Source organism: Tachysurus vachellii, chromosome 6 (assembly GCF_030014155.1).
Source record: "Tachysurus vachellii isolate PV-2020 chromosome 6, HZAU_Pvac_v1, whole genome shotgun sequence".
In the NCBI taxonomy this organism is placed as follows: domain Eukaryota; kingdom Metazoa; phylum Chordata; class Actinopteri; order Siluriformes; family Bagridae; genus Tachysurus; species Tachysurus vachellii.
The window spans coordinates 23,898,202-23,925,146 of NC_083465.1; the positions used below are offsets into that span (position 1 = coordinate 23,898,202).

A 26,945-nucleotide genomic window follows, 5' to 3' on the forward strand; every position below is an offset into this window, starting at 1 on the left:
CATGTGTGTGTGTGAATAATAAGCAAAACTATGAATATTGTAAAATAAATATTTATTTATATATATATATATATATATATATATATATATATATATATATATATATATATATATATATATATATTCAGGAGATAACAGCTCTACCTGTACAATATATATATATGGTATGTTTATTGTACAGGTAGAGCTGTTATCTCCTGAACCTTTAACCTTTAAGACACATTAGTTTGACATTAAGTTGACAATAATATGTGTGTGTGTGTGTGTGTGTGTGTGTGTATAATAAGCTTAATATTTTCAAATCTTTTTTCTTCATAGGAAATTATGGACTGAGTGGAACTGTGTATGAAAGAATTTGAGAATGTCTATTGTAGCAAACCATTAGTCTATAATATCAAGCATATACATGTAAATAATGTACAGCTGGCAATTATGAAGTCCTCAGAAACCCAGTGCAACACTCAAGCTTAAACAGGGGGTGTGAATACATGAGTACAGGATGTGCAAATAGACTGAGACATGTAAAACGAAACCCAGTATGATAGTGTAGGCACAGTGGACAGTGGCAGTAATGACACAGTGCACATAGTTAACACACAGCACTGAGCTTTAATTGCAGAAAGCTGAGCAAACCTTCTGATCTGAAGTCCTCGTTTTCAAGCAAACCGTGAGGATGAATAGAATGGCCGAGGTCGGTTTGGCCCTGCATTCCTCCTCGGGTCCATGTTTTAAATCTGCTCTGATAAGTTATGTTGTGTTACAGATATATTCCTGCAACACCAAGGTTATAAAACATTTAATATGCAGTAGCTGAATGTGAGAGACAGCTGAATTCAGGTCAAAGCACAGCAGGAAGGCTTCCTTTTCATGTTTCATCCAGAAGGGGTCATTTCTACAAACTCATTAAGGCAAGAAATGCAAATGCTGCCTGTTTTTATCTCTCTTTACTAAACCCTGCCTCTTATTATTGTATTAGCAGAATGATGAACGGACTGGAAGAATTCAGCTGAGGGGATCTGGATATGAGGTCCAGCTCACACCATATCCCTGCAAGATGGTTGTTTAAAAATGAACGCTTATAATTGAGCATGGGAAATGATCGTATGTGATTACTTTAAAATATCCTCTTAAATTCCTCTATGTAATTATAAATATGCAGTTTACGCATTTTATTTTTGCAATAGCTGTGCATAGAGACATTACATACATCCGTGCCTTTTTGCATATAGAGTTATGTAGGTATGATGTATGTCAGGTTATGTATGAATTGCTCATTTTGTTCGGTGCTTTTTTATTTTTTTTAAAAGTAAATCATGTCAGCTGGAATACAAAACAAGCCATTAATACTTTGAAATCATTTCTGCTTGAGCATCATGTATGCGCATTTACGCTCTGCCTTTGGCCCAGAGCAAGAGCAGGATTGTCTGAATAAATGTCTTGCTAGTTGATAATTAACATTTACCATAAATGAAGAAGGAATATAAACACACTTCCAGCCAATGTTTACTATACATATTAAGCTCTTTTTTTTATAATACTTGATGCACTGTTAAATAGAATCCTTGATTGTTTTCCAGACTCTGCGTGTGGTGTGTGTGTGTGTGTGTGTGCGTGTGTCTGGGTTTTTTCCCTCTCCCTTCTGGAATGCGGCCAGTCGCGGCTCTTTTGAATCCACATCTACACTCGGATCCAAATCCAAAGCCTTTGATCTTTTTTCCCCCCTTACCCGGAAGAGAACCCTCTCCCCCCGTGCGCTCTCTCTCTCTCTCTCTCTCTCTCTCTCACTCTCTCTCTCGTTCTCAGCTGGGATGAGCGCGCACGTGGAAGTGCTGGCGCGCCTCCATGCTCATTACCAAATTTAGTCATACAAAGGAAAAGGAGCGCGAGCGCGAGGAAGAGCGAGGGGGATGGAACGCGGGGGATGAAAGAAGCCGCCGCCAGAAGATCAAAGGAAGTCGTGGCCCCGCCTATTAACCCCTCCCACGCGCTTTATAAGAACCCGCCTCACAGGGCCCGGCTCACTCTCACGCGATGTGTCCGAGGCGCAGCTTTTTCTCGCTGTGTTTTCTTTCTTATTTCCCCTGCTTGTTTTTATTTGCCTTTTTTTTTTTGGTACGTTTCCTATTTAGAAATAAAGAGAGCATGTGTTTGCCTTTGTTTCAGTCGCTGGGAGTTTGGTTTAAAAGTGTAGCGAATGTTTTTTAGATGATTTATTTAACCTAGATTTCCTTTGGATGATTTCTTGCATCACTATTTCAAATGATCAAAATAGGCTAAGAGTTGCATAATAAATGGCCTGCTTTTTAAAAGACAGAACATTTCATGAAGCTGTTCTCCCTCTGGTTGAGGTTTCCAAGTGTTTAATATTTCATGTGTTTGTTAAAAATATAGTATGTTAATAATCTATCTGGACAACTTTGCCTTTTGACCAAATTACTCTTAACCCACATGACTCTTTAGATGCTTCAAACTAGTTTAAGCTCGTTTTATTTTAGAAACTGAAATAACTGCCATGCACCAAAATATAAAAAATCACCAAATGTTTAGAGGACTCTTCATATAGCTCATTTAAGGACACACTATTTTAGCTCAGGAAGACAAAAGGATCCATTAACCCAGAGTGAGTCATTTTCTGCTAATTATGCACGCCCTTCAGCTCCACCTATGGAAGCAGATCTTTACACACTGTGACTAATTGAACAACTCGAGCCAGCCTTTCCTAATCTTCTAACCCTTTATTGCACTGAAAGATTCGGATATTTCTTGCATTTACTTTAAATGAATATTTGCTATCGACTCATTTACATGCTTATTAAAATGCAAATAAATAAATAGAAAACTGAATATATAACACATATAATCTAAATATTTTAGCATTGTCTTTGGCATCATTATAAAATTATGTGAGCGGTGCATAACCTATCTAATAAAACAAATAAATCAAATTTGTATTGTTTTTTGTTAATTTATCACTTTTTGGATAAATATCTTACATTAAATTGTACATTTTCTTGTCACTGACATGGAACCATCTAGTTTTTCCAACCTGTAGTACTTATCTTTTACATTGTACAGTGAATGCAGTGTATTCAAAATGAATTACAAAGTGCATAACTGCACCTTAAGGACCAATGTCCCATTTGATTAAGCTTCATTTAAGGTACTGTTCATGTATGTTTTGGATTAAATGATAAATCAAAAAGACTTTTGGGATTTTTAACTGTAATGTGAATAGACTACATAATTATACCTATCTTTCAGTAATTGGTTGCATCTTTAAGTTGTCTTCCAGCATTGCTCTCTTCCCATCTGTTGTAGTGAAAGCAGTATAGGTCTGGTGGAGTTCAGAAGTACTCAACACACCTATTAAAGCTAGTCATGAAGTATTGAGTTAGAGGAAACGTGTGTGACATGCAGAGCAATCAACAATCACTTAAGAGACCAGTTTAGTACTTTATTTATTGAGAGTTTGAGATTTATGCCAGATTTCCAGAAATAGGATTGAGGATTGCTTAAAAAAAGACAACAAAATAAAATAAAATAAAAAATCCCAAAACTGCACTTAATGTCAAAAATTTTTCAGAAAATGTTGTTGTTATTTTTATAAATGTGAGGAGACAAAATGTGTACATTGTTATACAGGCTATGTGTATAAAGATCCAATCATTATACAGGATAGATAGATAGATAGATAGATAGATAGATAGATAGATAGATAGATAGATAGACAGACAGACAGATAGATATTTTATTGATTCTGGGGGAAATTCAATATATGTATTATATGTATATGTATAATAATAATTTGGATCAATACATCGATCTATTAGACAAATAATCTGACATGTAAAATTTTAACTCAAAATGATTACAACTCTAATAATACGTTTGAAGCCTTTTGCCATTGTTATTTACAAATTTAATAAAAATACACTTATGGACAATCAATTTAAGGCAGTTTTATTTATGTAAACACACATCATATACCTTTTTCTAATTTTATACAAGTTTTGTTTGTTGCTTTTTTAACTTCAGAAATCAGCTTCATTGTGAATTGTGTAAATCGTACAAATCAATGACATGGTTCGAAGATGATATTTTCATTTCATTATCAGTACTAGCATCATTATGTACATCATCATAAACAGTTTGTATTTTAGTACCTAATGCCAATTAATTTTGTTCATAAACATGCTTTATTTTATCATTTCAGATAAAATAATGTAGAAGGTTTCTGGGCTGTTTCACATACATATGAACAAGCAATTGTTTTTTTAATACAAGTAAGATTTATTTAAAAAAATATTATTATTATTATTATTATACAATTAAAAAATGACATGCAGTTGTAATTTATGCATCAAACTAATCAAACTAAAGCATCAGACTAATTTATGCATCAAAGACTTAATAGTATTCTATGTTTTAAAATAAAATACACCACCTTAGTTTTGTTCACTATATAGTTTGAGGTGTATCTGTCAATTTTGTTAGAAATCACAAACAGACAAAAAGTAGACACTGGTGTACAGGTCATAATCTTTAAACCTACACACCTCTCTCTCTCTCTCTCTCTCTCTCTCTCTTCTTCTTCTTCTTCTGTAGATTTGCCGATGAGAGATGTATAAACTCTCCCTCCTTCCTTCCCTCCCATCTTCCTCCCTCCTCCTATCTTCCTCCTTCCTTCTTACGGGAGTGTCAATCAGAGCGGCGGCGTCTCTTTCATCTCTACCTTCACAGTCAATGCGGGAGCTGGAAGAGGAAAAAAAGGGGAGGAGAGTCGTTGCTACGTTACAAACACGCAGGCGCGCTCACGCACACACACACGCACGCACACGCGCTCGCTCCAATGTGCTGCATATCGCGCGGAGCCGCTGCTCCATTTCGGAACTTGTGCTGTGTCCGCGCGTGCGGCGCTTTTCACAACAAGCGAGTTGGTGGGAGATTTTTTTTTGTGTGTGTAGCTCGTTTACCGAAATTCTGAATAAAAGCCGAGTTGTGAGGTGTTCGTGGACGTTTGTAAGAGTTTAACGTGTAGTTAAGAAGACTTGGAGTGGCGTGGAGAGGAGAAGGTGAGAGTGTTTTGGTTAACTAGCCAAACAAACCAAACAAACTTTAAGACTGTTTTTATTTTTGTTTTTCTCAAGAGGACAATTTCAGACAAGGGAATACACGAAATACGGAGTCGCTTCATCACAAGGGGAAAAATTACACGTTTTCCTTTTTTTGGGTTCATTCAGAAAAAAAAAGATTTTTTTTAACCCAAAACTGAACACGTTTTTATTTCACTTTGGATTTGTTTACGTCGTTAGTTGAGCCGAGTTACTGTAGGTTATAGTGTTGTTTGTAGAACAGACTCCGCGTTCAGATTGTAAAAAGGTTGAAATTCGGTGTGAAAAGGATTTTTTTGAGCTGTTGCTGCTGCAGAAAGTTGTCAGGAAAAAGGTGTGAAACATGCCGCAGCTGGCGGGTGGTGGAGGCGGTGGAGACCCGGAGCTCTGCGCCACAGACGAGATGATCCCGTTCAAGGACGAAGGAGACCCACAGAAAGAGCAGAACTTCGCAGAAATCACCAACTCTGAAGAAGAAGGAGACCTGGCTGAGCTCAAATCATCTCTGGTCAATGAGAGTGAAACGAGTCCGAACAGCAACAGCCATGATGTGAGTCCTCAGATTCACAACTCCACCAAACTCTCACATCATCTCCTCACTAATGAATACAAACATGTGCGTACATTTATTTCTGGGCTTTATTTTATTTATTGAGTGATTTTGAGTGAAAAAAAAAAAAAAAACCTATTTATATTCTTTCTAAACTATTTATACGAGCTATCTGGTGTTTAGCAAGAAATCTCATTGATTTTAATTATTATACTGTTTTATCCTGATATTTTTTTCTTTTCTTTTGCTGTATTTAACTCCACGTGTTGTCGACTTGCTTCTGATTTTCATTTCATTTAAAATGTAAACACATTCATCCTTATTGAGTGAAACTCGTTTAACCTCTAAAGACAAACCCGCATAATTTTTACGCACAATTTATATATACGCAAATAACCAATAAATAACTTGTTGATTTATTATTATTTTTTTTTAAATAAGATAATAATGCTGCTGTTTGCTCATAGAGATGTGGATGGAATAGCAATCTAAATATTAAGGGGGAAAAATGAATAAAATTCTAGTTTGAGTAATAGAAATACTAATAATGTTTAAATATAAATACAAATCTTCAATTTTAATTTTTTCTACTTTAAACATTTTAATCTGCCATGCTGTTTTTATTTATTACACGTATTTAAGAACATTTTGGTTGCAGAGATAAAGCTACTTGTTCTGTTTTTTTATTCCATTTATTATTTCAATTATTTCATTTGTTCTGTTTTCTGTTCGTTGCCTTACATTAACTTATTTAAAATGAAACCCGTTTTTTGTTCAAAGATTGGACATTTCTTTTTACTGCCTACATGTCTGCTTTTTGTTTGTTTTTTGGTAGTAAAATTCTCTTTAATCTTTGCCAAGGATGTGTGGATGCAAATGATCCGGCTTTGTTGCATCCTGTCTTAGTGTCTTTCTGCCTTTTCTGGAGATAAAGAGATCTTTCTAAACAAACATTACTAATCATAATTGGTAATATTAAAAAAAAAAAGTAGGTCTTATTTGTGTAATTCCAGATCTCTGAGACTGTTTTATTACAAACTATAAACCATTTATCACAGCATGAATGGAGTAGAATGTGCTTTATTAGCCAATGTTAATGAAAAGCTTCCCTCCTGACATGGTCAACATTTAGGGTTAGGAAGTGTCGTGAGGAAGAATCAAACACTTGGCTAAATGTTGATTAGAAATTCGTTGCAGATCTTTGGCTCTAAGCTCTATTTTTGCACTCTGTGTGTGTGTGTGTGTGTGTGTGCACAGATTTCTTTTTATTGTCTCAGGTTTGTCTTCTCAGAACAAATATGAAGTACAGATTTGGACTGTTTATTGGCAAAAGATATTTACTTATATATTAAATATTCATCTCCACAAGGAAAGAAAAACACTTCGTTTAAACCTATGAGTTGAAAAGCCTTGTTGCTTTCCCTCTTTTTCCATTTCTTTTAATGATTGTTGTGTTAACATGCATAGCATGAATATGATCAATTATCAAATCTTTATTTCCTGTTTTTCTAACAGGCAGCTAGACAGTCCCAAATAACCCCAGACTCCTATCATGAAAAACACAGAGAACATCCGGATGATGGTAAGTGATTCCTGGCCTTTTTTTTTTTTTTTTTTTTTAAATCTTCTTTTTTTCCACGTAACACACCATGTGCAGTTAGTACAAGGCTCTTTGTATTATACAGAAATTTTGCTTATAAAATTTTATGTTTATATTTTTAACCATTTATGTTTGTGTATGTATATGGTGTCTAAAATTGCTTGTCGCCTTCAATTTTTGTGCAGTAAAACAGGTCTAAATTTGCATATTTTTTTACAAAGCACTGAAAAATTTATTGTTTGCAATCCCAAACCAAAGCTTTTATTTTTTTTTTTTTTAATGCTTTATCCATCTTTTAGCTCCATTTTGCTTTTGTCAATAAGACGAGCAATAGACTTTGTGCTGACGGTGCTCTGCACGTGCCAGTGTGGTGGTCTAGAGGACTCCCACTGACACTTTGGCCTACACACACACACACAGCCCAGTGCTACCATCAGGGACATGTTGCTGTGGAGTTCATTTGATCTTCACTGATTGCTTGTCAATCTAACGCCCGAGTGTTGGACTTCACAATAGTGGGGCTTGTAGCCCTTTTTGTTCTCGGGTCATTGTGAATAGTATTCAGCCCCACTCTTTAAACCGAGAACACGCACATCACCACCCCCGAAATCGGTCTCGCTCACACCCCCACCGTTCTTACACAGGAGGCTGTCTTTCTGTCTGGTCTTCCTTTAGAAGCAACCTCCTGTTCCAAACACTTTCTGTGTCTCTTTCACACTAACACAAAAACGTGAGCACTTTGAGGACCTCCGTAAACAGTCGGGGGTCGTATGTGTTTTGATACTTTGAGTGTATGTCTGTGTGTGAGATACTGTGTGTTAATTGTTGCTAATTGGCAAAGAGGGCTTCTATTGTCCTACTAAAAACCAGGGCTGTGCTCTGGAGAAGATGAAGGATGAAAACATTTAATAAAATGTTGAAAGAGACTTTTTATAGAGTCGTGTGTACTGAAAGAACAATAAATGAAGGAACTGAAAGAGATACGTTTAAGGTTTAATTCTAAATGTACTTATATTTAACACAGTCATTACAGGCAGTGATATTATTTTATTGCTATTTTATTTGTTATTGATCTTTTTTCTTTTTTTATCTTTTTTTGCCGCATTCTTAAGAAAAAGCAAAGAATTTTAGTGTACATATGACATGTTGAATCGATTTATTTTGCAGTAAATTAAAGAAGCGAACGATGAACTTTCTATTTGTTTTTGCTTTCTGAATACATTCATTCTTTAAGGCTGAGTAATAAAAATATGCATTTTTAAAAATAATTTCTTGCACGTTAGCAAATAACATGACTCATTTTCCTATTATGAATAACTTCATAATCATTTGTAATAGCTTATTGTAGACTTTGATGTGTATTACAGATCTCTTTAGCCCTGTTTAAATTCCATTGGATTTTACTTTCCTTGCTAAAGGCCTTGTATTTGAATAAGCAAAATAACCACCCTGTCCTGTTTTCAGGAAAGCTCCAAGATCTGTACAGTAAAGGGCATGCCTACTCTGGTTACCCAAGTTACATCATGATGACCAACATGAACAACGAACCCTACATGAACAACGGCTCCCTCTCGCCTCCTATGCCCAGAACGGTGGGTTTTGTCTACTCTTGTTCTTTTGCTGTAGGACAGATCAGCACTAGATGTGCCCTTGTTGGGCATGATTTTTAACTGTTCTATATTGTGATGGGAGTAATGCTGATTTGAGTAAATTTGGACAATTTGCTTCATGTTGTGACTGAGAACCTGGCAACCATGTGGTGATGTTTATGAGAGAAATGCTTATCATACAACTCTGGCTTCTAGCATGCTGCATAATATTCCCTATTAAAATCGGGAAGCATTGAATGTGTTCAGTTTACAGATATGTGAACAGTACGAGAAGCTTGATGCTATACGTAATCTATACCTCGTCTTTCTTTCTTTGGTGCTACTCGCTCTCAGTCTGCTCAGCTTCTTTGCAAATCTTTGGTGCCTGCAAAAAAAGATGCAGGACATTCAAGCAGCTGTCCACTCTAATCCTGTTTGGAGGTTTTTGTATGGAGAACAGTCTGGCAGTGGCCCTGTGTCGGGGACAGGCACCCGCCGCAGGCTAACATACGAGCTCATCTCTGGCATTGTTCACCCAGCTCCAGCCTGCGTGTGCTGATCTTGAGCAAATGCACCGATTCTGCCAGTATGGGAGTTCAGTTATGATGAAAGGATGCTAGAGAAGGCACCTGTACATTTCAAGGTGTTTGTGTTCATTTGTTTTAGATAAAAGTGATGTAGGAAGCTTTTTGCACACACTGCTGCCTGGGTCTGGTGTCACATGATGAGTGTTGTCTAATTATTGGTTTGATGTCTAATTTTCAATTTATTTCTTCGGACACACATTCTGTGCAACGTGAAGGACTACGTCCTTTTTTTTCTCGTTCTCTCACGTTCTCCATTGGCTCAAATACATTGACACAGTATCTCAAGCCTGGGATCAGTTTTTTCCAAGATCAAAGGCACTACCCCTGCCCCCCACCCTCTTCTTTCATTCCCTGAAGTTTGGATAGATTTCCATTGGCCATGACATTCCAGAGCTTGACACACACCCAGTCAAGGGTCGGCGGCTTTTCTGCCGCTCAGCAGATTTGCTCCGCTGCTACCTGACTGTGGGAAGGTATGAGACTGTGAGTTTAGCGAAGAAAGCAGTGGTGAGATTTAAATGCTCCCTCAGGCTGGCTTCACTGACCCGTGCTGCTATTAGCTTACCAGTGGCAGTGGCCCATGGAGTCTGCGCATGTTGCTCTGGTGTAGAGCTTCTCCAGTATCCTGAAATCTGGAAATGATATCTGAGATCTACCTAAACGTCATTAGTAAATCACTGTGTATATCAGAATTGCAGCTAATTTTAGCCAGGAACATTTCCATTGCCCTTTGTCACTTACTGTTCCTTTTCCTCATAAATGGGGAAGTTTTTTTTTTTTATCATCAAGAATGGTCTCCAGAAAAGAGAGGATGAAGATAAAAAGAGAGAAGGCTGGTAAGAGGATGGGTTTTGTTTGGCAGCATGCTGAGTTCCTGTTCCTTTCGTGGCATGTTTGGGAGCGATCAGCAGGGGCTCGTGTGAGGTTTTGCTGTTCCGTTTTGGGTTATTTAGAGTGACTGTCTGTGCAATGGTTCACGTTTCTTCATAAACCACTCGCCAAAAGGAGGTGGTGGAAGAATACGAAGGCAGGGGAAAGCAATCTGGTGCTTCATTTCATCATTTTCATGCCTTGGAGGGCAGGCACAGAGAAGAAGTTACAAGTCTGGTCTGTAATCCATCAATTAGCTAACACCTTGCTATGGGAACGCTGCCAGAAATCGCGTCGTGGCTTAAAGTGACAGTTTTATGTTAAGACTTGCAACATTTTGTAAGTTGATTCCATTTCCTATCCTGTGGCTGATTAATAGAAGCTAAAGGGATCGTGGGTAATTATTAAGCTGGGTTTATACCATAAAGTTTTTGGTAGTAAGATGTATCTGAGGCTTTATAATACAGATGTGCAGGGAAGCACTTGGGATGTCACAGCAAATTGAGGTTTTTTTTGTTTGTTTGTTTGTCTGTTTGTTTGTTTGTTTGTTTTCTTTCTTTTTCTTTTTATTCTGTTCCAGTATGTATTGGCACACAGTGGTTGATCTTTTGAGAGTTGTTTTTTCTGCACCCATTTCATACCAACCCAAGCTTCAGGAATAAATTCTTTAAGCGTTCCTGTAATTGCTAATTTGCTGTTTGAATGTAAGATTGTGTAGGATTTCAGTGGTAGTTCAAAGGTCATGCTCATCCCGCTTACCCGCCCATTAGGGCTGGAAGCTGGCGATAGATCACACACTCTCACACACTCTCCTTTGATGTGGGACATGATGGATTTCTTCCTCAGGGTGGATATGCCGTGGAATGACAGCCTCCCCTAACCCTGGCTTACCTAACGCGATTTAACACTGCCGTTAACCGAGCTTCCTTTCTTCGCAGGCTCTGCGGCGTCAATGTCAGCAAACCACATTTCCCAGCAAGCCATGCTTCCTGAGTATGGGTTGTCTCACTAATGCCTTTTTATTCAGATTGCCAACTTTTTCAAGGACTGGTCTTGAAACTCAAGGAGTTGGCTGTGGCCTTGTGGAATTATTTAAAAAAAAAAATCAGTCATTTTAGTTTTGCTGGGAATAAAATCCATGAATGACAAAGGTAGTACTGTAAATGGTAAAAACAAACCTTACACCCTTACTCGATTGGCAGATTAACAGCTATGTACAGAATGCATTAAGGTGGAGTAGGCAACCCTATTCATCACTGTTTTTTAAAATCTAGCCTGCGTATTATGCTGTTCAAGCAGCTGATTTGTCTCAATGATACAGCGGATGGCATGGTTGTCTTACTGGTCTAATTCGTTTTGACATCAACCACTTATTATTGTCTGATTTCTTCCACCAGAACTAACATGTTACATGGCCTGGCTTTACCTTTTGTACCCTAGCAGATGCTCTGCCATGAAAAAAACCCCAAAGTTTTCAGTGAAGGAAAAAAACACTTCAGAACTTATTGGATATGCGTGGTGGTACTGTAAGCACAGCATGTTCGATGATGATTTAATCCAATTGTACAAGCCAACAACTAGAAGAGCTTTTGAACTGTTTCCTGTTACATTAAATGACGTGGAAGCTCCACAAGATAAATTAGTTTCTTTTATCACTTTCATTAGAAACAGTCATTTACTCACCAGTCTGTCATTTTTTGTTTTCTTAGTTATTAAGACAATAAAACGGCTTTGTCATCTTTTAAAAGAAAGTGAAGGGCTTAAAGATTTCTGTCCTAAAGGCTTTCTGATCGAGGAAAACCTTTTTTTTTTTTTTTTTCGAAGCACTGACACTGCACTTAAACAATTTACAACATTGCCAAAGAAATGATAATGAATTTAAACTTTAGAATTAAAATAAACTCATGAGTTGGCCTACTGTCACATAACAGAAAACACCTTGCATCAAGCAAACGTCAGAATGCAACAGCGCAGTGGAACAAATCATATTCGTACAAGACATGCACATAGACTGTAAACATGCTGAAGCATTTTATAGCATTGAGGTGTTCATTTCATTTCTGTCTTACTTTACAGTAGCAATAAAGCTTCCACACATGCAGTGAGTCAGTGAGGAGGGTCACAGAGACGGCCATGTCATCTGCAGAGCAGGTCTGAACACACAGACCTCACAGTGTGTGTGTGTGTGTGGCAGCCCGCAGGCCTTTGAAGTGCTGATGCACATTCAGGCTTTATAAACAAAGCCATCGATACTCCGTCTCCATCCAGCACTAAACACTGCTCTATTGAATCCATGTGGCTGAGGGCTTTTTATTTTTGAGAAAGAGAGAGAACGGGTGTGGGGGTGAGGAAATAAAGTATGTGTTTCTTTTTTTTTCTTTTTCTTTTCTTTTTTTTTTTTATATTTTTTTTATTGAAGTGGTTATAAATGGTTCTGTGAAAACCTTTCACCTGAGTGTCAGAGTTGTAATTTGTATGTGGTTAGTCTGGTGGCGTTAAGAGGAAAACATTCTCCGGAACTAGCAACAAAGCCCTGCTGTATTTAGCTGTATCCAAAGTTTTCTAATCAGTGCTTGCGAAGCACAAAGCTGATGCACACATGACTGTCAGCATTGGTTAATAAACAATAAATATTGGTATTGAATTGGAAATGTGTGATTGGTAGGTCTTTGAGCTTAACGTTATTACTACATTATTTTATTTTCCTCCCACATTAATTTTGCACCAGTATCGTATGTGCTGCGCTTTTCAGAAGGACTGTCTGATATGAGAAATCTTTATGAATATTTTGATCGATTACATTATCGTACGCTTTTCTGGTGATACCAGATTTATTTTTAATGTGTTGCTACCAAATTTCTGGCACTATGTTAGCAAGCCTTAAATATTGTGATGCATATTGTTTATCATTTAACAAAAATTAATGAAACTTTAGCCAACATGCGCTAGCAAAATAACTTGCATGTTAACTAATACTGTTAACTTAGACTCTCTCTCTCTCTCTCTTTCTCTCTCTCTGTCTCTTTCTCTTCACCTCTGTAGTGATTTTTCACACCCTGGGTCTTGAGTCTAAGTATGAAAGTCATAAAATTGTCCTGTGTTTGCATTCACACGACTTGTTGTTGTGACTTAACGGATATGTGTGACCTTGGGTAAATGCCTTATGAGGCGTCTGCTCAGCCCTGCGCTGTTGTCACTCGCTTATCAGACTGGCTTCTGTGTTTGCACCGCATGTTTTCTTTAGTCTGTTTAATTCTGATGGCTTGCTCCGATTTCCTCAGATGACCGAAAATTTCATACTGTTCCTGATGAACATCTGTCTAGTGCATAGCGACATCCACTTTTGACGTTAATCCCATGTTTGGGCGGTGATCTGTAAATTGGGACAGATTCAGCTTGTTTTTAGTGATTTTGTATATTGTAGAATGACAGAAACGAATGCTTGACATGCACAATGTCGGATGCAGCCGTGATAAAGGAAATGCTTGAGCTGTGGACTTGTACGTTGACAGATATGGGATTCAGTGGGAGGTGTGTGTGTGTGTGTGTGTGTGTTTGTTAAATCCCAGTTCTCCTCTGAACTTCAGACGCTGGAATAAGCAGCCGCACGTCCCCTCAGTGGCACAGATGATCAATGGCGACTGAAGCACAAAGTTACAGTTCTTTCTTTTTTAACTTCTATCTTTTTGCAGAAGCTCATTATTTTTTGCCCGTCTCTGTGGGTGAGAGTTAAAGAGGCCCGTGTGCTCAGAGGAGCCGACAACACTGAAGTATTCATGCTCTGTGCAGCACGAGTTCGATTCTGGCCTCGGCTGAATTGCAGTACAAAGGGACGGCTGCCACCAGGCTTTATTAGCCTGCCGCTTTAATGGATGTATGGATACAGCTGCTCCCCCCTCTTAATTTTTTCTGTCTCTACCAGCACATTTATGTCCCCCCCCCCTTCTTTTCTCTCTCTCTCTCTCTCTCTCTCTCTCTCTCTCTCTCTCTCTCTCTCTCTCTCTCTCTCTCTCTTGCGGTTTGCTATCAGTTCATTTTTGTGTGGTCTCCATCATGAAAAAAACCCCCCAAAACTGCCTGTTCTTTGACTGTGAAAAAAACCTGTCTTTAATTTTTGGGAAACTCATAAAAGTTTGTCGCTCCTTTCATATTGGCCACAGAATTGAAAACAAATGCTCCCCTCCACCCCAGCCCCCAACCAGAACACCCCCCGTTCCCTTTGAACTGCCCAATTATGGAGTTGTGAAAATAAAAATCACTCTGTCGATCTCTCGCTCTCCCTCCCCTCTTACACTAGTGCATGCTTCTCTCATTCTCTTTATTCTGTTTTTTTCTTTTGCCTTTCTTTCTTTTTTTTTTTTTGTCTTTTACGTCACCCCCCGTCTCACTCTTGTTTTGAAGAAGTGAAGGGGGGGTGGGGGTGGGGGGTTCACTAATGTCAAAGTCAAAACCAAGAGCATTAAGAAAACCGGCGGAATGCAATCCAGCTGCAATCCGACATGACTCTGGAAAATGGGGCTGAGGAGCAGAGAGGCTCACTGTATTCCCAGAGTGCCGCACTGCTCGCGGCCTTGCCTTTGATCTCTTCAAAGCCTCCTGCCTCCGACTAGATGGAGAGTCTTGGCTGCTGTTCGTGAGCGCAAGAGGGAGAGAAGGGGGTGGAGGGGGGAATTAGAAAAAGGAGAGGAGAAGGAGGTGTGTGTGTGTGTGTGTGTTGGAAGGAGGATGATGAGGGAAGAGAAAATGAGAGAGCTCAGGACCGTCTTTTTTTTTCTGTTCCAAGATGAAATCCATCAGAGCAATTACTCGTGGTTCTTGATTAGTGTCTTGGTTACCTGAGCATTCGTCTCTTGCAACATAGAGGACGATAACCCACAACACGCTCGCTTAGTTTGCACTTAGCACTTGCTGCTGTCCAGCAGAGCAGGAAACAAGAGTCCACAGTGGATGTGTGCAGATGTCCCCATGTTTATCTCTCATCCGTTCCCCCATTGTCCACATAATGCCCTAGCATCCCATCCCACTGACCCCAATGTGCAAATCCAAAGCATATCTGAATAGCTCAAGGTTTTGATAGACACATGAATGAAACACAGTTCCACACACCTGATTAAGGGAGAACACCTAACAAAAGTGAAAGTCCTGTTAAGTTTCACCCAGCATTTAGCCACAACCAAAAGTTAGCACAATTTCCAGGAAATCACCAGGAGCGTGAACAGAAGCCAGTACGTAACCAGGAAAAAGAATTGTTAGTTTTTTTTTTTATTATTATTATACCCTTTGATATGCTGGCACATTTTGTGGCAGGTGATCTGAAATAATACATTAGTACAGTGACGTGACCACAGAGAGGAAAGCTCTAGATGCATCATAAATATATACACAGATCAGGAGATGTCAAGAATGCAACTTAAGTTCGTAATAACCAGTCATTACATCTTCATGTATTTGAGATGTTGTTAAGGTTTATCATCTCTGAACCAGTGTTCTAGCTTTATTCAGTCTTGTTCGCTAATTGATTTGGACTTGCATAAACGGACTTCGTCTGGCCAGGAAGCTCTTGAGTGTTTGGCCACAGGATCACTAAGTGTTCAAGTGCCCTTCTGGGGTGCTTAGGGCTTTCACAATATGAGACTGATGAGGTGGACTATTATAGCAGGGCAATATGATGAAATAATATCAAATTCAACATTGTCCCAAAGGATCACAATAGTTTTTTTTTTTGTTTTGTTTTTGTTTGTTTGTTTGTTTGTTTATGTATGTATTTATTTTCAGATAACACCTTTTTTTAAAAAAAAAAAAAAAAAAAAAAAAAAAAACAAGGTGATTTGATCTTTAAGCTCAGAGTTTTGCAGATTTATCGTTAAACTCATCACTGTTTTGCTATTAGTTTGTCAAATCTATATATTGTAGATAACCGAGATATATTTTGTCGTATTGCTCACCTCTATTCAGCATTGTCCTGGTTTTTAGCTAATGGAAGTATGTTCATAGACCCAGAATTTCTCTTTCATGCACTTTGGCTCTCTCTCTTGTACCGTCTCTGTCATTTGCTATTATTGTTCTTTTCTTTTCTCTTGTCTTACTTTCTCTTTCTCAGTTACTTTATTTTTATTCTTCTGCTGCTTGTTACTATACACTTGATCACATCTCCTCTCTCTCTGCTGATTTCAGAGTTAGTGTTTCTTTGTTTATCTTTTCTGTCCTTGGATACAGGATGATGAAATGCATAAAAGTTTTCAGCAAGAGCGTTCATGTGAGTATTCGTCTGTGATGGCGCTTGTATGCGTGTCTGATCAGGGTACACATCGCCTTGATCCCTCGTTATAGCAGCTGTTAATACAATTTCATTTAATTTTTTTCACTCAAAATGTACATGCAGTGAAGAAATGATTTGATTTTATTAAAAAGCAGTGTGGTGGATAATGGTGAAAATACTTTCTGAAATGCAAACAATTCAACAGAAGTTGAGATTTTTTTTTTAATAAACATTAAAGCAGGTTCATAGTGCAGATATTTGTGGCTCATAAATCTGATCCATGTACCGCTGTTTATGTTCATGTTAGAGAAGTAAGTGGCATTTTAAGGGATTTGCATAGACTTACACACACTCACAAAATATAATACCATCACTTACAATTTGCACATCTGTTGGAGAGCGAACATGATTCTTATTTGTCTTTATTTCTTTAACCCTTTTTTTAATTTTCAGTTCTCTACGCAGGGTTCAAATGTCTCCAATCCTTTTTTCCCCTATCACCATCCAGCCCTCTTTCTTTATCTCCTTTTAAAATCGCCTACTGGCAAAAGAAAACAAAGGCCTTGCGCACATCCTTCAGTCGTTGTGATTGGCCTTGTTCCACACAGGGCCGTGTTTCGTTTGCTTTGGCCCCTGACAAGTCACCGAGGCGCTTCTTCAAAAGTATCGACTGGGGGAGGTGCTCACCGACTCTCGAGAGCTTGTTGAAGTGCGCCGTCATCATACAAGGGTGGGGAAAAGGCATTTGTTTAAAGTAAGCATGCGTGTGTGTGTGTGTGTGTGTGTGTGTGTTTTTCACTTTATAATCCCAGCCTGAAAAGCAGTTGTGCTGAGGCTAACTAGCTAATCCTACACAATGCGGCCCGTTAGTAGTGCAGCATTGTCCTACCTACTAAAGCCGCCTCCAGAGAAGGGAGCAGGGGTGTGAGTGTCTTTAGTACAATGTCCTTTTGGCTGTTCTGTCCTTGTTGTGCAAAACAATGACCGACTAGCCATTTGATGAAAAGTGCCTCGTCATTAAGTAGGTCTAAGATTTTTGTACACATTACACACCTGGACATGAAGGCTTTGCGGTTGCAGGTCTGTGCGGAGGCTGATCGTGGGTGGAGACTGAAAATGGGAGGTCTTTACTCAGGTGGCTCAGGGCCACAAGTTCAAATGGATAGAGCTTTTCAATGCCTTTCCTTTTTTTTAATAAACAAGAGACCTTGTTTCAAAGCTTCATAATATCTTTTGATGAACTGAGTAGCAGTGCAGACATGTGAATGCAGGATTTGTTTTGCCCTTGGTGCCTTACTTTGTTCATTATCGTGTCCCTCACACTGGCTGCTTTCACACATGCGCTTTAATGTCCGATTCAAAATGGCAATTAATCAGGAAGGGGTCAAGTGTGAATACAAGGTTAAAACCTGTCAAGATGGGCGATTTAGTGCTTGGGAAATGAGCTGGTATATTCCTGGAGAGGATGAAATCTTCCCCATCACTACTTCTTTATCCCATCACAAGTTTGTGAGCTGATTAAAAACAGCAGGATAAAAAGCACAATCTCAGCAATTTAGACATATAGACTGGATGATGTTGATAATCTGTGTTATTACAGGATGTGTCACAAATGAGCCAATCGCCTCAACATGGCATAAGTAGAGTAGAGGCAGGCGATAAACACGCTGAAGTGTTTAAATCAGTCATCATATCTTATCTAATAGGACTTTTTCTAATAATGTCTACCCAGGAATTTCTATGTTGAGGCACAAGTAAATGTGGTGCCATTTTGTATTTTAAAATGAGTAAGATCAAGAGTAGTCTCACCTGGATTCTGTCGATTTGTACATAAGAAATGCTACTTTAATCATATCGACTCTTCATAGTGTGCAGCATCCACTCAGCACACTAATGTCTGACTTTATACAGTAGTAGAACAGTCATGATCTATGATGTCACTATCTGGTGTGAAGAGGATGAATGAATCTGGTTCCGCTAGATCTAAATATACATTTGGATTTCTGTAAAGCTGCTTTGGGATATTATTAATCGTTACAATTGTTATACAAATACAGTTCACTCTCACAAGATAATTAATCAAATTTTGTGTATTAAGTATTACATTTCAAGGCATATTCAGTCATGGGCTAAATTACATAGTCATTCGTCACCAAAGGACTCCATTTGTGGCTTTGAAATATTAAATCGTTACCTTCATAGATATTTTGTGTTGCATCTTATGTAAAAAAAAAAAAAACACGCATCACATTAGCAAAGCAAGAAAATGTGTTTGGATAGTGCAAGTTTGAATAACTTGTACCTTAATCTATATCATTCATGTTTTGATGAATAACATCACAGGACTTGAGACTGATGATCAATCAAACATTAACCTGAATTCAGCCCTGCTGCATTGAGAGACAGATAATGAGAGGATCGAGCATTAAAGAAAGAGAAAGGCCGCCATACTGCTAGGGATATAAAGCCATCAGCAGGCACCATTCTCCTCTCACTGTGGGTTTCCTCAAATCCAGACTGACAGGCATTCACATGCAGACTGCTGAGTACCTGTGTGAACGAGAGTGCAGCACTATCAACACAGCAGGCCCGTCCCTCCCTCTTCCTCAGCCTCATCACCTCAGTGTCTGCCAAAAGGTGTTAAACACCCCCCCCCCCACACACACACACACACTCCGTCTCTCTCACTGCCATTTTACTCTTCTCATATCCATACTAGTGAAACATCTACTATGAAAAAATTTTTGCCACATCTTTTCTTCATATGTACACCCATACACACGTAGCGTGTTTAGCACTAAACCCCAGCTAAACAGATGCAACGCGATGCGTAACAGCTGCTGGAGAACGCTGGCTATAAATAACTTGAATATAAAGCTGGCACCAGCCATGAAGAGGGAGTAACCACTCGTTCATTCATTTGTGCTTCATCGAGGTCACGAAGGCTGTAGAGATCAGTAGAAATGATCGCTCTTGTTTCTCAGATCTGCTTGTGTGGCTTTTTGTGAGGGGTTGGTTCAACCATGCTGAGTTTTTATTAATTAATTGCGTGCGTGCATGTGTGTGGGTGTGTTATCCACGCACGCGTTTGTTCGGTAGGAGCAGCCGGGCCTGCTGACTGGGTTGCTCCAGTGGAATGTTTGACCTTTCGGCAGCGCTTTGATGTGACCAGGCCCTGCTGTGCTAATGAGCCTCGGGCTTCAGGGGGGCCAAGAACTCAGCCAAACCCTCTCAAAACCCTGCGCAACCAATCAGACACTCGCCCAACCATCATACACCAATAAACATCCACAAGGCCCCTATTCAGCCACTGGAAAACCACAACAACCAAAGAGCCCCACGTGACTCAAATGACTAAGCAGAGATTTAAATAGTTTAAAAACCAGCATAGTTTCACAATGTTGCTTGCGTGATTAGCTTTAGAATGCTTTACTTAGTTGCATTCCAGTGAGACACACAGAAAACAGAATAATGCCTTTGGCTTTTTAATGCTGATATCACAGAAGCCTTCAAGATGCAAAACATTCTGACAAATCACAGATGAACATTCAGTGGTTGGCCATGTTGGCCAAAATTGTTGGTTATGACCAAGCTTTAAACCAGATCACACGGGTTTGTGTGGGTTTGTAGCAAGGTTATCCAAATGTAATAGTTTGGTCTGTATATGAACATGCAGTCATGTTCAGTTAAATATCTTCATATTTAAAATCCTGCTTTTGATCTAGATCACTAATGGGTGAGACGAGGCACTGAGATGGACCGAAAAAACAAGTTGAAGTTGAATATTAGTCTCAACACACACAAAATACTAATCTTAAAGCTTTAAGGTTCATCCCTGCAGAGTCTTTTGGTTCATATTGAAACACACAATGATATAATCATTGAGTCATTTCTGGGTTTTTTTTTTTAGCCGTCACGTTTTGGCAAGATGAGAAACAGTAGCTTTGTTTTGCGTTGACTTTGGCAGCATGCCACTAAAACGTGTCTGAATCTATTTGTGATTTATTGTTAATGTCTGTCAGTGCAGTAGTGTCTGCATTGGTTATGTGACCTGTCCTTTGCCGGGTTAATTATGGAGTACACATGGGCTGTGTTTTGAAATGGCATATTAACTAAACACCTCCAAAAGCGGTATTTTTTTTTTTGTTGTTTGTTTGTTTTTTTTATTTTTGTGCAGTGTGTAAACATATTTCCTGTTTGCAAAAAGATGCCTGGACGAAGTAATACTCGGACCAAATTTCCTAATACTCATCTAGGGATTTTTTTTATGTACTGCTTATTTACTGCCTAATGTGTACAATAGATACATAACTTGTTAGTCTGTTTAGCCATATTAGCCATGGTTTTAATTTTTTTCGGTCTGTAAGATAATACACGAAATTATCTTTTGATCATAGCTGTGTCTTAAATCCTTGCATTTTTAATATAATTGCTTTATATTTGACATTAACCATTAAATGAAATTAAATTTCACCATATATTTGACGTTAACCCTTAAATGAAACTGTAATTGAACAAATTCTATTATTGTGTAATTTTGGCTTCCTACACTGGAGCAATAAGGAGAGTACACCATTCTGTGGTCCTTCTGGGGCATTGCTTAATACACATTTTCTATCAAATATATTCTATTCGATTCTTTTTGAAAAAAAAAAAAATTAATGCTTACTCACTTTTGCAGAAGGTTTGACCAACTTACTTAGTACACCCAGTTAGTATTTTGCAAAACATCCGATATTTTCTGGTAACTTTCTATTTCTCTTCTCAAATTCAAAACAATTGAATGTTTTTAACCACACCAGGACAAAGCAGTTAGTGAAGATGAATGAAAGCACAGAACCACAAGAACACCCTGTATGCCCTCATGTTCATGAATGATTCTTTGTGCTTAGAGCTTCATATCTGATCTCCCGCATGAAAGTAAAAGCCACCCACTCCAGCGACTCTTTTGTCAGGTCCCCAATGCACACCTGTAGAACCCTTAATTATCCCATGAACCCCTTTTCTGAGATTGTTTGTTTGTTTTAACTTTGCATTTTATTGTTAAATATTTTATATTTAATAGCTCAAGATGTTTAAAATTCAGTTTAACTGAGATGGTAGATGGGTTCATCAAAATGGCATCAACATTGGCCTCCTAAAATGATTTTACTCCAAACCTGGTCAAATAGAGAAGTCTGCTGTTTTATATAAAAGCTTTTAAAGATCCCCAGAGGGACAACCGAAACCTCTTAAATTTTCTAAGCGTGTACAGTTTTCACTCATGCTGCATAAAAGTAGATGACGTTTTGAAAAGTCATTGATGTTTGGCTTCTAACTGGAGCCTGATTTCACATCCAGCAGCCAAGTGACTCAGTAACACAAGTTCAGTATGATGGATGCCATAATCACTATACAAGGCTTTAATGTTTAACATGTGTCAGTTTTGTGATAATATATGGATAGGTTTTTTTTTTTAGGTTTTATTATGAGCATTTATCAGTGATGTGAAATGAAACATAAATGGCTTTTTTATGAGGCATCTCATATGGATGCCATGCTAAGATTTCTGGTCATCTGAGGACATTCTGAGCACGGAGGAAAAGATGAACTGTTCGTAGTGAAGAACGACTGACAAACCCTTCATTGATGTGACTGTTTGTTTTTTCACCCTCCAGGGCAGGCTTTCTAACGTTTATTTTTCCTCTTACTCCTTTTTTTTTTTTATTTATTTTTTTTTTTTATTATTATTAAAACCCCCTTCAGTCAGTCTTATTCACTCTGTCTGTCTCCCTCTGTCTAAACTCGCTCACTTTTTCTCTGTCTCATTACCCAAGGCGCGTGGCATGTGCCGAAAGTCACCCTTTCTTCTCTGTTAATTGGGTTTGGTTACATTTAAGGCCTTTGGCCAAAAGGATGTCCTGCCAATAACACATTCCATTTTCAACACTCCAGTGAAGATGGCAGGCTTTGCTTGTTTTTTCCAGTGCTAATTGGTTATTTATTTAAGCATCTAATTTTATGGTTGTATCCCAAACAAGTTCATTGGTGCTCTGTAGCTTGTTGAGATGCTTTGAAGGTACCAGGGCAGTAGAATGGTGTGTGTTCACCTTTTGTTGTGTAAAGGTCACGCATTCCTGCTGATCTGAGCAGGAACACCTGCCCCAGCCCCACTGTGTAGGCAGCGCTTGGGTGTGTTCCGCCTTTGGCCTTTTAACGTCATTGTTTAAGCACCTAAATAGAGTAAACCCTATAGCTAGATCATCACATCATCCCAACATTCAACTATCTAAAAGAAAATCTGTTGTTCCTTCTTTTAATGCTTGTCTTGTGTCATATGAAACTCTTGTAGTTGTATTGTTATTGTTTAGACAATAAGTTTTCTCAGTTGTTTTATTGTTTTTTGCTGCTTCTTTTTCTACAGCATCTTTTTCTTTTTCTACAGTTCATTGGGGTGAAGTTTCACCCAGGAAGTCTGCAATCCTCAGAAATGAATGAATAGGAAACAAAAGAGCTGGTTGTGGTTTGTGTTCTCTAAAATGTTAAATGGACAATCTGCAAATTATGTAACGTTGCCGCCTTTTGCATCCTTATTTTCATGATATTCCTCGATGCACAAATCTACAGATCACTTATTTAGGGTTGAAATCACATGACCCCAGGACTGCCAAGAGTCATGATTTTTGCCGTATGTTTGTGAAAAACACTGAGAGAGTTTAGTGTTATGTTGCTTAAGCTCCAGATTAATGTAGGTGGAGTTCGGGAGAACTGAGTGCATGTATAACGGCAAGCTTTGCTGACTTTTTTACAGTTTTATTAGGCTGGGAATCTGGCTTCAACGTTTCAGTTCCCTGACTGAGTGAACCGTTTCGCTCTTGCTCGACTGTAGCCGTGAGCATCACGAGTCCTCATTGCATATAAATTACAGAAGTGGGAAGCGATTATCATAAAAGTCCTGCTTCCCTTTTTTTTTTTCCTGCATGTCGCAGAAGTGGGATAATTGAGTTGAGTACAAAAATGTAGTAAGTGGGGAGGGGGGTGTTTTTGGAGAATTGCTACGAGAACAATTTAAACATCAACGGTTAGGAAAATGTTGACTGGCCTAACCTATATACACCTTTTGAGCACTGTAGAAAGATTTTTACACCACTCTCTTTCTGTCTCTCTAAATCTGAGTTTCTGTAGGACTTCGGCCAGCTCAAGTTCCGCACAATGAAATTTCTCTTAAAACCACATCTGAGGTTGTTGTGAAGCCAGGCCTGGTTATAAAACTCCAAATGGAATAGCTTCTTTCCAGTCCGTGGCCATCTCTCCCCAAATATGAAAAGACAGGCTTAAGCCTATTATTTTTCTTCACAATAAAGAATGAAATGGCGACAGGGACTCCCAGCATGGCTGCTTTACACTCTATACCTTCCCACCCAGTCTGTGTAATTGTAGCAAACACGAGATCCCACGAGTTGCCATGATGCCGACGACTTCGGTTCCTGTGGCCACCACATCCTGGGCTGCATCAGTAAAAGTGTTTGCACAGTCCTCGATGAACGTGTCAAACCCTTTGCTTTATTAAAGGCTGCGGCTTTGCAAATTAGACCGTGTGCTATGTAGAAGGACTATATTTTTGCAAGACTTATTTGATTGAACCTACTGCTCAAGGGCTCTTATTTCAGAGATTGTAAATATTGTGACTTTGTAGCTCCTCAGGCTGTGCATGTGTGTCACATTAGCCTAGCTGTTGAAGTGATGCACAGTGCCGGGAGTTTATTAAGAAGTTGAGTAAAATGCACTTTGACAGCTGTGACTGGGGCGAGTACAAAGATCCAATATGCCATCGAAGGAAACGCAAGAGCTCTCCACTCTTCTGATTTGCTGCAAGTCAACAGCCTTATACTAGCTTGATAAGAAGGTGTGTGTGTGGGGCTAAGAGAACAGCTCATTTTCATGAGCAGTTTGATGACAACCCCCCTCTCAGCACTTCCCCATTCTGTTCTCTACTCGTCTTTCTTTTCTTTTTCACCCCACTGTGAGACAGGGACGGGGGGCTTAAAGAAAAAAATTCACCCGCTTCTTATCTCTTTCCCACAGGAAAAGCCAATAGGAGCTGAGAGGCATAAAATAAAGGAAAAAGCATGCATGCTATCATTCAGGCCTCAAGTTCGGACCTGCCTCAGACTACAGGCCTCTGGTTGCACGTTATAAGTAGAGGCTGAGTTATGGTTAGACTTCCTATGTTAGCATAGCGTTTATTAAAGGTACTCCTCCACCTATATTAGTCCTGACCTTTAACCTTAGTCATAAACAGGCTTACTATGACACATGCACAACCACGCACCCTATTTGCTAGAAACCAATGCTGGAAACCTAACATGCCCATGTGTTAATTTCCTGCTGCTAACTCAAGTCCTATTAGCTTCATTTCTCAATTCATCTTGATTATTTTGCCATGCTAGGATAAGGACAAGGTGCTCCTTGGGGTAATGTGGTGCCAGCCACGAAAGACTCCCACACACAAACTCCCACGCCCTACGGCTTGAAACCAGGCCATCTCATGAACCAATAATGCTACCTTCCACCGCCTGCTTGGCCTCTCTTACCAATTAGCGGGTCGAGAATGTCGAGCTCTGCTCACAAATTAGAACAAACTAGTCATTTGAACCCAGCCCTACCTCCAGGACCACATGGCCGTTTTGGGCTCGCCTGGCCTTCACAGGCAGGTCAGGAGCATAATTTACTGGATGGGAGAACATTAGCCTCAGGACTCTGAAATAAAATAAAGCTTATTGGTCTTCACTGACTACATGAACACTAAGGAAATATTTATATATATTTTTTCCTGTCAATCCTCCAAGTTGACAATGAAGTCATAAGTGGTTCATTTGGGTTACATGAAATGGATAATCATTATGGCAACATGTACATCCTGAAGATGTTGGGGTTGCTGTGTGCATTTGTGGGTGTGTGAGTTTGTGCTGCTTAGTGTCAGGACGTTGGCTTTGTGAGTCAGCCCGCAATCCTCTGTGTGTGTGTGTGTTGAGGCCGCTGCTGACGTGATTAACCCTGCTTAGTTCCACCGCAGACGGCCGGAGCTCTGTAATGAACTCCCTTATTCACCGGCTAATGATTCCCTTTGATCTCCAGCCCCAAGACCTCTGCTCTGCCTCTGCCCTGTGGCACTCCCTTCCTCCAGCTCTCCTTCCTCCCTCCTCTTTTCCTCCCTCCTAAGTATTGCAGTGGAATATTTGGTATGATTGAGAGAATGTTGGTGATAAAGTATGGCATGTTAGGTCACCAATTTTTAATCTTTTAACCAGGGCATACTGCAGATAAGAGCTAAGCAGTGATCACAACAAACATCAATGTAGTTTGCTTTAAATAGAAATAAGGAGCAAAAGAAAGGATTTGTTTTATTTCACTGAGTGAAGTTAAAGATAAGATTTAGCCCTATACAAATAAGCAAATAAAACACAAAAACAGTTTTTTCCCCCTGGGAACTGCTGTGGTATGTTATGGTTGTGATGATAAAAATAAATAAGAAAAAGACAGTTATTAACTGTATCTCAGGTCTGAATTTGATTCGCTGTTTTCTTGCTATGTCATTTACCAATTCACATCATGCAAGGATCATGCATAACCATCTCGTATTAATTTCATCTTTGCGAGAAAAGAGTGACATGATAATCCAGTGTGATCATTGCTTTAACGCTGTGATGTTTTATAAAGTGTTCCAGAATCCTAATGTGTCTCCTCCTGTGCATGTGTCCTGCAGTCAAATAAGGTTCCTGTGGTGCAGCCGTCCCATGCAGTTCACCCCCTCACACCTCTGATCACCTATAGCGATGAGCACTTCGCTGTTGGCCCTCATTCCGCACACCACCCACAGGACTCCAAAGGTACACACACACACACACACACACACACTTGCATCTTAAATTAATACATTTGATTAAGACTCATCCTTTAACAGCATTGAGTCGAGTTCCACGTTGTCCTCCTTCAGCTCAGCAGTTTAGAGCAGCTGGAAGAACCAGGTCTGTGGGGGTGGCAGGGGGTCTGGCAAAAATCTGCACACAAGCTCAACTCCATATGTGCTCCTTCCGGCAGACGTTTGTCTCTGCAGCAATTCAATATGAGGGAGGAAAAAGATCGAAGGAATGAAGGAGACAGATAGGGAGGATGTGGTGATGTCGTGGAGGTCTAGTGAGCTATAAATATCCTCAATGGAGTTGCACACCATATGAAAACATACACACACACACTCTCTTTGCCTGATTCTCAGTATCAGCCAGCCATTTATTGTGCTTTTCCAATGGAGACAAATGAAAATCTAGATATGTCTGTACCATAGTTAATATTTCCCATCTTTTAATAGTAACGAATGTATTGACACACAGATTTAACAA

The 26,945-nt window shown here is 39.1% G+C and overlaps 1 protein-coding gene across 4 annotated transcripts in view; it reads left to right on the plus strand.

The window, feature by feature from the left end:
• The first annotated feature begins 4,840 nt into the window (after positions 1 to 4,840).
• Positions 4,841 to 26,945, plus strand: part of lef1 (lymphoid enhancer-binding factor 1) — a 38,518-nt gene continuing 16,413 nt past the window's right edge. For 2 of the 4 annotated variants that reach the window (XM_060873039.1, XM_060873038.1), the window contains exons 1-4: positions 4,841 to 5,727; positions 7,177 to 7,243; positions 8,726 to 8,853; positions 26,312 to 26,435. In XM_060873039.1, the coding sequence (XP_060729022.1) occupies positions 5,455 to 5,727; positions 7,177 to 7,243; positions 8,726 to 8,853; positions 26,312 to 26,435 (592 nt within the window). In that variant the 5' untranslated portion in view covers positions 4,841 to 5,454. The remainder of the gene's footprint in view (positions 5,728 to 7,176; positions 7,244 to 8,725; positions 8,854 to 26,311; positions 26,436 to 26,945) is intronic. The other 2 variants (XM_060873040.1, XM_060873041.1) reach the window with 1 other exon arrangement.